The sequence below is a fragment of the Arvicanthis niloticus genome, chromosome 2, assembly GCF_011762505.2.
Source record: "Arvicanthis niloticus isolate mArvNil1 chromosome 2, mArvNil1.pat.X, whole genome shotgun sequence".
Taxonomy (NCBI): Eukaryota; Metazoa; Chordata; class Mammalia; order Rodentia; family Muridae; genus Arvicanthis; species Arvicanthis niloticus.
Window position 1 is genome coordinate 96,184,220 of NC_047659.1, and position 12,710 is coordinate 96,196,929.

At 37.1% G+C, this 12,710-nt stretch overlaps 2 protein-coding genes and 1 pseudogene across 5 annotated transcripts in view; 2 read left to right on the forward strand and 1 right to left on the reverse strand.

The window, feature by feature from the left end:
- Positions 1 to 2,243, forward strand: part of Slc24a5 (solute carrier family 24 member 5) — a 48,584-nt gene extending 46,341 nt beyond the window's left edge. The window contains exon 10 of the mRNA XM_076929667.1: positions 1,945 to 2,243. Within this exon, the coding sequence (XP_076785782.1) occupies positions 1,945 to 2,051 (107 nt within the window). The 3' untranslated portion in view covers positions 2,052 to 2,243. The remainder of the gene's footprint in view (positions 1 to 1,944) is intronic.
- The window catches only part of Myef2 (myelin expression factor 2), a 39,301-nt gene that overhangs the window by 22,808 nt on the left and 3,783 nt on the right, over positions 1 to 12,710 (reverse strand). For all 4 annotated transcript variants that reach the window (XM_034494163.2, XM_034494161.2, XM_034494164.2 and 1 more), the window contains exons 2-5: positions 7,658 to 7,866; positions 6,407 to 6,459; positions 5,012 to 5,019; positions 4,816 to 4,909 (exon numbers count right to left, since the gene is read on the reverse strand). In XM_034494163.2, coding sequence (XP_034350054.1) covers positions 4,816 to 4,909; positions 5,012 to 5,019; positions 6,407 to 6,459; positions 7,658 to 7,866 — 364 coding nt within the window. The remainder of the gene's footprint in view (positions 1 to 4,815; positions 4,910 to 5,011; positions 5,020 to 6,406; positions 6,460 to 7,657; positions 7,867 to 12,710) is intronic.
- LOC117702908 (stress-induced-phosphoprotein 1 pseudogene) lies at positions 9,109 to 11,176 on the forward strand (annotated as a pseudogene).

Genomic DNA, 12,710 nt, shown 5'->3' on the forward strand with positions numbered 1-12,710 from the left:
AAAAACTTCTCTGCTATCTCAGTCTGTAAATATTGATTTTAAAAAGTACATAAGGAAAGATGACTTTAATAAATTCCCCAACATAGCTAGAATGACAAAAGGAAAAAAAGTGAATGTGAGAATAAACATATGCTGGACTCCAGTATGTTTCTTCATGATAAAGGAATTAAAAGGATTATAGAAGTGAATACATGTTATCAGAGAATGCGGTGAGACTTTATAATAAGTAGTCAGGATGCTTAGTGCTCAATCTGCTTGTTACCTGACAGACTCAGAATTGTGGGGTGCAGAAGGAATGACTTCTAGGCATACTTGTAGGGAATAACCTTGATTACACAAATTATAACTACTTTTTATTGTGAACAGACCCATTTTCTGTACTAGATCCCGCAATGTATAAAAGGAAGAAAATAAGTGGAACACACATACATTCATATCTCTGCTTTCTAATGGTTTCAGCTATTTTCCTGCTGCCTTGAATACCCCACAATGATAGATCACCCTTCAAACTGTGAGCTAAAATAAATTCTCCCATAAGTTGATTTTATTCTATTATTTTATCACAGCATCCAGAAAAGAAAGTAAGACAGTCATAAATGTTTCAGGTTTGAGAACTGAAAAACTTGTACAAGCACAAAACTGAAAAAGTGGTTAGGAGGATTAGAAAAATAGAGGTCCTTCAACTATTAAAATACACAGGTTGTTTGTATAATAATTAAGAATAGTTAAGAATATATTTGCTTTGTCACATGTAAACAAATAGATATTACATACACAAACACACACACAAATCACATATAATCTTAGTTTTTACTCTTGTTTCCACTTGCTGTCCAGCCTGCCAATCACTAACTGCTAATGCTATTTATGCTAATGCCTACTAGTACACGTACAATTCCTATGTTCATATAACTGGATAGAATACTAAAAAGCTGCTATGGAACACTGCAAACACACCTTCATTAGATAACTATGTAAGAAGTCCTCAGCAGTTTTATCAGCCACTGATTTGTAAATCAGACATTCCTAGGAAAATGACTGCCTTTGTTAAACATTAGCTAAGGAGTTAAATAAATCATTATTTAGTAAAACTAAATTTGACCCCATTTCCCCTTCTAAAATAGTTAAAAACAGAGTCATCCTAAACCTTTATTCTGGGGTCTCAACAATAGATCTGAGATCTTCAATATACTGCAACTTACAGGAACACAATCACATGACCTGAGCCTCTAACACCCAGTCAATTTTGTCAATTAAAAATAGAAAGATACTATAAACATGGAGCTTTTATTATAATACTTGTTTCCTCTGAACACAAACAGGATCATAAAATTGCAAATTATGATCATCAAATTATTAGAGGATTATAAACTGGAACAAATTATTTAGGATGCTGCACTTTTCTAAAGTTAAGTCCTGGCATATGCACAAAGCACCAAATAAATGACTAGTCCAACCACAAAATTTAAACATTCCCTACCAAATCTCTAACAATTTTTTAAAATAATTATAATCCCAGGATCAATGAAGATTCAAGAAATTTTAAGTTAATTCCAGTAAAGAATGTAGGATACATGATATTCTTGGAACTAAGGCACTGAAACTTATCATCACACTAAAGAACAAGATACCAACAATCACCAACAAGAACAGTTTTATAGCTACATTTATGATAGAGCGGGAAGATTTTAAGCACTGTGCTAACAGCCTTCCATAACATCACAAGTATAGTAACTAGTAACACTTTGAGTTTTTACAACACCAACATAGACTTCTAGTATTTCTATCTCAGTGACAAGGAAACTTAACAAAGGTTATACAATATACAATTAGCTTTTCTACTGACAGACTGTGAGCTACAACTTATTTATCACATTTGATCTTCATAAAAGTCACATTAAATATCAGTGGGGTTATAATAAATTAACTAAAGTCTCCTTCCAGTCTGCGACAGTTCCCTGAACAGACCTTGGGTGCCAGCTCTACACCTAATCCCACAATACCCAGAGGAGGCTGGACTCCCAGGAGCTCTAACACAACCAGGATTATAGGATGCTGAAGGAGCATGGTGGCTGCCAGAGTGATTGGTGAGACATGCTGATGCTGGGACAAAGAATGATGCTGACCTGTGAGCATGCTGAGTGCCCTGACAATGATGACTAGGAAGCTGTATTGGACATACATTCCTGACCCACCTTTGCTTGCCTATATCCCAGATGGGACAAGCTGCCTTGCCTTAAGCTTTTAGACCGTGTGGGACAGAGAATCAAAAAGGGAAGTTATAATGGCTCTTGTATTTTTCTTAAATGTGACCAGTTATTCTGACTCAATCATGGATTGGTCTAGAAATCAATCCAATATTGGAAATAACAGTCTTCATTTGGAAGGCTGGTTCTGGACATTTTCAGAGACATATTTGGAAGTTAGCGGCAGTTCTCTATGATGTTATGTTAGAAAGAGATAAAGTTGGGACAGGATCTGGATTTCAAACAAAGTGTTAGTGCACATGTAACAGTTCTTTTAATTGTCAAGTTAAAATTACTTTTGTTTCTTCAACAGTATTTAATGTAAGTTGTATTGATTGTATACTTTCTAATTGTGTTAGTGTGATGAAACCTAACATGTCTGTTATGGGGCTTTATTAACCAGCTTTTGTTTTATTGCCCTGTATTATAGGACCTTGGTATTCTGCAAAAAGCTTGCAAGCACTAGAAGTGAGTCAGGCTTTAAGCAGAAGCAAGAGGGTAGTGGGCTTGATTATTGCTGGTATAACAGCTTTAATTACATTAAAAGTTAGCAACACTGCTTCTGCAATTGCTTTAACATGAGAGGTTAAGACAGCTACTTTTGTTAATCATTTAGCAAAAAAAAATGTTACCAATGTGTTGAGTATTCAAGAGGATTTGAATAGGTGTTTGGAACATAGATTGATGCTCTTTATCCTTTTCAAATTATTGGAAGGAGGTTCAGAGTTTAAAAGGAACCATCTCGAGTGTCATACCAAATACCAATGAATTTGTGTTACTTCTAAAATTTACAATGATCGTCATTATGATTAGGAAAAAGTTTAAAGACATTTGCAGAGTATTTGGCATAATTCTAACACCTCTCTGGATGTTTAACTTTGCATAGTGAGATTATGAATTTAAAGAATGCTGCTCTGCTGAGCTTAGATGCTGCAGATACTGCTGATAAAATTATCCACAACCTGAGGTCAGTATTTCCATTTTGGTCAAGCTTCAAAAATGGCATATATAGCTTGACCATGCTATCTCTTTTTGTCCTGGGAATACTTTTATCCCTGCCCATCATGTTAAACCTTGTCTTTAACAACATCACCATGTTGGTGGCAAAGTACATGGCTTGAAACTGAAAATGGACCCCCAGACGGGGTTATTAATTTAACAGGCTGGCAAGCCAAGGACAGGTAAGATTCTGCACGGAGCCTTACCAACCTAAGACAGAAATGCATTGCTTTTGGTAATGCATATTCCATGATGACTAAAGGAAGGCATTCTTGGCAGAACAACCTAAGACAGGCTAACTCTTGTTTATGAAATAAAAAAGGGGGAGATGTGGAGAGCTTTTGGGGGCTGCTTGGCAGAAATTCTGAAATTGGCCAAGGACAAGGAAATGGGCTTCAGTCAGGAATCTGACATTAGGCTAGAACAAAGAAGTACTTGCAAGCAGAAATCTAAATCTTAGGCTAGAACAAAGAAGTAATTTCAGGCATGAAAATGATTTTGGGCTAGGACAAGGAAGTATTCTCAGATATTTTGGTCATCCTGATAAGCCCTTAGAAACTGTGATCACAAGAGTGATAATGCGACTTTGTGTATTCCCTTGCTTGTTCTTTGACTATCTGGGTTTATCGTCTTGCTTGTTCCTTCACTATTTCCATCTATTGTATTGCTAGTTCCTCAACCTAGAACTGACCTTCATACTTCCATGTAATTAAAATAGTATAAAAGCAGATTAGGGAAAAAAAATTAAAGTCAAAATTAAAAAATTAAATTCTTAGAACTCAAAAATCACTGTTCTCTGGTTGAATGCCGGCCAATGAATAGCATCAGTATTAGCTCAACATTTCTGACTCAAAATAACATTGCCTATTTCTTTCAATACAGTTTAGCAAGGATATGTGTACAAGTGGGTCTACGGTCAAACTAATATGGCAAAACAACATAAAAATAAAAGAGCCCATGAAACTGAGTGTTATTCAAGCTAATTATTACCATGATCAACTACTCCTGTATGTGCTATTATGTAAAGTACCTTCTGATCATTTGTCACTTTATACTACAATCCCCGTTACAGATTATTCTAAGTTCTAGTTACACATCTCAGTAAGCTATAATGGTTCTTAAATTCTAATCTTATAGAATATAAATTTTATTAAAGATGAATATCAATCTTATTCAAATCCACAAGCTATGTGTATTTTCAAGCAACCTGTAATCAACTACAATACCTATTGAATTTTCAATTAAACAGTCTAAAAACTGAAAATGTTTATAGCAAATAAAGTCTGTACCTTAAGTTTACCATCTCTACATTTTTGGGTCCTGATTTTTATTTTAAACTGAGGACTTCTATCTATCTGTAACTAGAAGCTAAATAAACATAAAGAATAACTTAAAGATTAATAGCAAATCATCTCTTAAGTAAAATAATCACAAACTAGAATTCTTTAATAAATATCTATCCTTAAAAAAGCAGTCATATAGCTACATGAGGAAAAAAATGAAGAAAAAAATCAAAGGAAGCATATTCATATAATTAAATATTTAAATTGCAAATACAAAAAAAACTTACCTCTTTAATATTCAGAGGCCTTCCACTAAGGTCATATTTGTTCATAGTTTCTAATGCTTTCTTTACAAATTCTTCATCTTTGAATTCAACCACGCTTAATAGGGGAAAATACATAAGAAATGCTTATGTACAAAGATTTCTTTATTCCCATTCACAAGATTAATTTAACATAAGATACTTAAAAAAAAATTCTTACCCACAACCCTGTATCCAGCAGATTGTCAATATATGCAAAAGAAAAAAAACATTTTAGGTCAGTAGATGAATTTAATGGAAAACTCTAATTTTTAAGTCATTAAAAAGTAATCAAGAACACATTTTCTTTTTCTTGTACACCTCCAGAATGTAACAGGCAAGTGACCATGCATTTTCAACAAATTTTTAAATCCATCTAACATGTTACAAGCTTGGAATACATTTACTTTCAGATGATTTTTCTTAAAATTAAAACTAGTACCACTGTATGAATTCAGTCAACAGTAAGTAAAGGAAGAAACTGAAGGCTCCAATATCATGCTCTTACACAGTAAAAAATATTTCAAGATATATTGTGTACAATATACTTTTAAAGTCTAATTAAAGTAGCAAATAAATATGAGTTTTTAAAGTTCTTATGTTATATGTATTATTTGCCTGCATGTATGGCTATACACAATATGTGAATCTGGTGCCCACAGAGGCCAGAAGAGGGTATTAGATCTCTTGGAACTTGAGTTTCAGATGCTTGTGAGCTGCCATGTGGTGCTAGGATTGAGCCCAAGTTCTCTATAAGAGCAGCCAGTGCTCTTAACTGATGAGCCATCTCTCCAGCCCCCATGAATTTTACTTTTAATACAGTTGTCTATTAGATTAAAACTGGCTGCACACAATTTAGAAGCATCTAGCTGGAAGCATGTAAAACAAATTAACCATGCTACAGAAACTTACAGAATCATTTTTAAAAAATAATTCCTGTGATTATTGTTCAAGGTGCCACTTGAATGTGATCACAAAGTTTGTATTTCTCATGTACCCAACCATTTTGTGACTATGATGAGACGCTGTTAAAGAACTTTCCATTATATTCTTCAGTATACTCATGCTGCTAAATCAAAATCTATCATCAGCCTTCCAGGTCAACTTAGTCATAGACATCATTCATACCAATTGGTCAGAGCACTGCCTCTTACATGGTCCTGCAGGCTAACAAATTAAGCTTTTCAATAAAAGTTTCAAAAGTATATTCTAAATTAACACCTTTAAGCCACAGGCCTCTCATGAAACTCTTAGGAAATATTATCAATTCAGTGACTTTTAAAATATCCCTGAAATCATCAAAATACAACAAAAAGCAATATTAAAATTTTATTAGCTAAAAAAAAAGCTATTAAAGCATTAAAAAAAAGAATGCCCTTTATGAGCATTTACAAAACCCATCCCTTTCAGGTAGCTAGTTAGGTTGGCATATGTCAGACTTGCTAGGATAAAACCTCAAATCTTAAAGTAAAACAAAATGAAACTTAAGTTTCCAAAAGTCTGGTAGAGTATTATACAAAAGTAAACTGCTGAGGAACTTTTAAACCTCGAGCAGATTATGGCCCACAGCACTTACCCTTGATTTTCCTTCCGCATCCTTAAAGAGCTCCACGTATGTAACCTCACCAACTACATAAGACATACAAAAGGAAGATACCAAGAAACAATACATTTAAACACCAGTATCTTGCTTTACTGCACACCTGTGCACAACTCTACAGAAAAGCACCTATTATTCACCAGCAATCAGGACCACATCAACATACCTCCTATCAATAGCTATAGAAATTTAACTAATTTTCAGAAATTACCTCATCCACATTCTCTAAAAAAGCTAACAACCATATTAACCCAATTCATACTGCAGATCATATTTGGCCATCATGGTATGGTTGGTGAACAAATGCACATATACATACAAATGGTCCCTCAGCCTATCATATTAACAACGTTAGCACTTTTCAAATAACTTTGGTCAGCCTACACACAACAGCTGTTTTAAGGTGACTTCCTACCTGAATGTCTTCAATCATGTTTGCCATCAGTAAACTAAATTTACAAGTAATGCTTCACAGCAAGCCACACACTTCTAAATAGTCAGTGAATAAAACCAGTCAAATAGTTGTCACCTTACAACAGATACACCAATGCAATTAAAAAAAATTATTAGAAGATCGCCCTCAAAGCCAAGTAGATAGTTTGCAGGACTGTTGAACCTCAATTTTTCAAGAACTAACAGAACTAACTTTTACAAGATCAAGTATTGACATTATTTTCCCCCGAAACCAAGCATGTGTAGAAGATGAAGTTTTCAGTTATTCTGAAAACAGAACTGCAGCAGCAGTGACACATTTATACAGAACTGCAAGAACAGCAGCATGGCAGTCGTGACAAGGCAAGCAAAATGAATTCCACAGCCAGATTCCAGACTCCACCAAAAACATCTTTGGGGGGAAAAAAATCGACCATATTATACATACATTAACAAGCTAAATGCATTGCTTAACTAATGCAATAGTCCTTTTAAAATCTATTTTAAAAAACTTCAACAAGACAAAGCAATCACTTTAACGAAATTCTTGGTGGCATGCAGATGCTGGCTTCACTATCCCACTAAAATGGCAAAAAGAAAAATACTTCATTTATCCATACTTCCTTGTAATGACATTGCCAAGTGGAAGGAAAAAGAAAAGGTTAATTCACATGTCAAGAAAGAAAAGTCTCTCTTTCTTTTTTTGAGTCTGTGTGGCTAAGAGGAATAAAAAGTCTGCTTATTTCCCCCCTTCCTATACAGAGTACAACAGTAAGTTACTGAAGAAATTGTTACCTTTTTCTCTCATCAAGTCTTTAATAGCCTGCCACTTCATGTCATAGGGGATGTTGCTAATGAACACTCTATTCCGATTTGGACCTTTCTTTTCTCCAGTACCCGAATTCTTATCTTTTGAATAAGGATGAAACCGATTGGCCTTCTTATTTCCTGTAGACTTTTCTTTTAAATCCGATTTTTCTTCCTTCATTGATTCATCATTCTCCCTGTGAATTAGAAGACAGACAAAAGCATCTTTAGTTGAACGTCTAAGAATAGAACTCTGTCATCTGTCACTTCACAAAATTCTCAATTAAGCTAGAACTCAGCAAAGAAGTAGGAAGTCAGCCTGAGAATTCCATATTGTCCAAGCGTTTTAATTCCTCAGTTAACAGTTGGCATTTTTCTTCTATGTTAATACTTGTAAGCATCTCCAAACACAATTTTTCCCATGATACTACTTAATAAATATTAACAGACCCTATGGAGGGAGAATGTTAATTATCTCAGTATCTCATTTAGGGAAGAATTAACTTTCTGAGCTTTATTCAATTCTAAAGCCCAATGTGGACCAACAAGAGGGCACTTGCTACAGGAGCCTGATGACCTGAACTCAAAACCAGAACCCATGTTAAAGATGGAAAGAGAGTATTGACTATACAAATTGTCCTCTGATATAAATATGAACATCATAGTTCACACACATACATCATACACACACAACACACACAAAAATGTGAATATAAGAAAAAGTCTTAAAAATGTTTTAACTAAATTAAATTTTAAAAGCTAGCTCATATTATAAAAATTGTGGCACATACTTATAATTCCAGCACTCAGGAGACAGATGCAAGATTACCACAAGTTTCAAGACAGCCTGGTCTATATAGTAAGTTATATGACACCAACCAAGCCAGAACTATAGTCAAAATTCTGTCCCCACCCTTACCCCACCCTAGCCCACAAAAAAAGCAAATAGATGAATCAATGATTATCTGAAAAACTTTTAGAGTAACCAATTTTCCCTAGAATTTTCTCCTTCCCTTAAAACCAGAATCTAAATATAGAGTCACATCTATCTGCCTATTTAATACACTGTATGTTGAGTTTTATCTATTCTCTACTTAAACACAGAAAATTTAAAAGACATCCTTATATATATCTTCATGTTGAACATAAGATAGGACATTTCATAGAATTGTATCTGCTTTATTAATAATACTACCTATAATGAAAGACTAGAGTTGAAAAGAGAGGAAATAATTAAACACATCATGAGCCAGGATCTAGCAGTCTTTTTAAATGGACCTACTTGGAAAAATTAACTTATAAGACCTCAATCACAATGCAACTATTATGATGCCATATACCAATATAGGAATAAATAAGATATGAGTATATATCTAAAGTAATCCCTATAGATAAAAATCTGAAGGTAGGTTCCAGAAGGCGGTGTGTGGGGTTGGGAACGCAGAGCGGATGAATTTGATTCAATGGGGTTCCGGGCCAGGCTATGGAGCAGGTGAATGAGCTAAAGGAGAAGGGCAATAAGGCCCTGAGTGCTGGGAACATTGATGATCCCTTACAGTGCTACTCTGAGGCAATTAAACTAGATTCCCCAGAACCATGTGCTCTATAGCAATCGCTCTGCAGCCTACGCCAAGAAAGGAGACTACCAGAAGACCTACAAGGACAGCTGTAAGACTGCTGACCTGAAGCCTGACTGGGGCAAGGGTTATTCAAGAAAAGCAGCAGCCCTTGAGTTCCTAAACCAGTTTGAAGAAGCCAAAAGAACCTACAAAGGTTTAAAACATGAAGCCAATAATCTGCAGCTTAAGGAGGGCTTGCAGAACATGGAGGCCAGGTTGGCAGAGAAGAAATTCATGAATCCTTTCAACTTGCCTAATCTGTACCAGAAGTTGGAGAATGATCCCAGGACAAGGACACTGCTCAGTGATCCCACCTACAGGGAACTAATAGAGCAGCTACAGAACAAGCCTTCAGACCTGGGCACGAAACTACAAGACCCCCGGGTCATGACTACTCTCAGTATTCTCCTTGGGGTTGATCTGGACAGTATGGATGAAGAGGAAGAGGCAGCAACACGCCTACTCCCACCTCCTCCCAAAAAGCAGGCCAAGCCAGAACCAATGGAAGATCTTCCAGAGAATAAGAAACAGGCACTAAAAAAAAAGGAGTTGGGAAATGATGCCTACAAGAAAGATTTTGACAAGGCCCTGAAGCATTATGACAAGGCGAAGGAACTGGACCCTACCAATATGACTTACATAACTAATCAAGCAGCTGTGCACTTTGAAAAGGGAGACTACAACAAATGCCGGGAGCTCTGTGAGAAGGCCATCAAAGTGGGCAGAGAGAACAGAGAGGACTACCGGCAGATTGCCAAAGCTTATGCCCGAACTGGCAATTCCTTTTTCAAAGAAGAAAGGTACAAGGATGCTATCCATTTCTACAACAAGTCTCTGGCAGAGCATCGAACCCCAGATGTGCTCAAGAAGTGCCAGCAGGCAAAGAAGATTCTGAAAGAACAAGAACGACTGGCTTATATCAACCCTGACTTGGCTTTGGAGGAGAAGAACAAGGGCAATGAATGCTTCCAGAAAGGGGACTACCCCCAGGCCATGAAGCACTATACAGACGCCATTAAAAGGAACCCAAGAGATGCCAAACTGTACAGCAACCGAGCTGCCTGCTACACCAAGCTCCTGGAGTTTCAGCTGGCACTCAAGGACTGTGAAGAGTGCATCCAGCTAGAGCCAACCTTCATCAAGGATTATACACGGAAAGCAGCTGCTCTGGAAGCCATGAAGGACTATACAAAAGCATGGATGTATACCAAAAGGCGTTAGACCTGGACTCCAGCTGTAAGGAAGCAGCAGATGGTTACCAACGCTATATGATGGCACAGTACAACAGACATGATAGCCCTGAGAATGTGAAGCGGCGGGCCATGGCTGACCCTGAGGTGCAGCAGATAATGAGTGACCCAGCCATGAGGCTTATCCTGGAGCAGATGCAAAAGGACCCCCAGGCTCTGAGCGAACACTTAAAGAATCCTGTAATAGCACAGAAGATCCAGAAGCTGATGGATGTGGGTCTGATCGCAATTCGGTGATAACTTGATTTTCCCCTCTTCCCTTCGACGATGAAGAAAGGCGAGCTGGGACGGTGGCGAGCAGCAGTGGGCAGAGGGGGGGAGAAGAAAGGCTTATCTTTATATTTATACATGCCTACAAGGAAGACAGACTCATCCAGCGCCACCTTGGGCCCTCCCAGCACACGCATGGTCTCTTCACTGCTGCCCTCAATTCCAAGTGTCCTTCCCTGCCCACTCCCAGCCTCCCCGTCACTGTCTCGGCTGCTCCCCTATAGTTGGTTATTTTTTATTTGGGGCAGTGGGTGCATACGGGGAGGGGAGGGTATTCTTCCCAACCTAGGGTCCCAGCTGTCTTTACTTGTTCTTACCCATGTCCCTCTTCAATAAAACAAGCCAGTCAGGCGTGGTTATATGTTAAAAAAAAATCTGAATTTATACTTAAAACTATAATTTACATTTTTAAAACAATATACAGGTGCATGTGTGTGGGGGTGCACAGGCATGTCTGTAAGCATATGTATGGAGAGGAGGAGACAGCCTCAGGAATATCATTCCTGTCCTTTGAGATAGTGTCTGTCTTTGGACTGAAGCTCACCAAATTGGTGAGACCCAGGAATCCTGTCTCCTTCTCCCCAGCACTAGAATTACAAGGACACACACACATCCACTATTTTCACATGGTTCTGGAGAGCAAACTCAGGTCCTTGTGAAGCAAGCACTTTTTCAACTTGCTATCTCCCTAGGACTAAAAAGCAACTTTATTATTGAAACAACAGTAGATTTAATTTGTGGCTTGCTTTAGTCAACCTAATTTCATTAACAAGTTAATTTAAAAGCAAATTTTTATAAACTTTAATGAGTCAAAATTTCTAAGAATAAGTAAAAAAATAGATTTCTTAAAAATTTCATGGATTATTCTAACAATAAACCAAATTCCATACCCAGGCTATAAGTTCTAAGGTAAGCAATTTTGGAAGGCTAGAAACAAACTTCTTACTACATTAGTATGAAAATTTCACTGTTTAGACAGTACTCTCCTGGCCATTGATTGACATTTTAAAAAAGCACATAAAGTCTGTAAGAATAGAAAATGTCCTCTGTGTTATCTACACCTGTATCTAGAATGGCAACTAACTATACCATATGCTGGATAAGTTGTAATTCTTCAATTGTCAGTTAAGGACCCACCCTCTGGAGGTTGGTAAAGTGCTTGCTTTGCAAAGCTGAGTGCCAACATTAGGATCTCTGGCACCCACAGCTGGGCACCCACAGCTGGGCATGGGAATACACACCTGTAACTCCTGTAGGGCTGGGGGTTGGGAGAGGAGAATGGGAGATTCCTGAACCTTACTGGTCAGCCAAGCTAGTCTAATCAGTAAGATTTAGGTTCAATGAGAAACCTCTCAGAAGTATACATGTGTGCTCACACACAGAAACATACACAGACACAAACCCAAACTCACTGAAAATGGTGATACATGCCTGTAATACCAACATTCAAAGAGATGGAAGCAAAAGAGCTGAGGGCTAGTCTGGACTACACAGTACCAAGTTAGTAAGAGCTTACATTAGATCCTATCTCAAAAACAAACAGAATCCATACTCTAAACAGATGGTGGTACCATCTTTGAGAAGTGTTCCTACAATCTAGAAAGAACCATTAGTACCAAACTTGCTTCACCGCTATTCAGATTTTGACAGGAACATCTTCTCTATCAACCTTATTCTTTTATAAGAAATGGCATGATCTAAAAGGGGTCTTCTCAACTGTTCTAGAATGTGCTTCTGTGTGAATAAAGTGGCATTTCTGAGAATAGAAACAAGCAGACAAAATACCCAAGGCCTCTTCTCTGGTTCCTAGCTACAGCAGACATAACAAACCTTTCTTCTTCATTCCTCTAAAGAACAATCTGCATAATAATGTGCTTCCACTGAATTCACTGAATGTCTCCA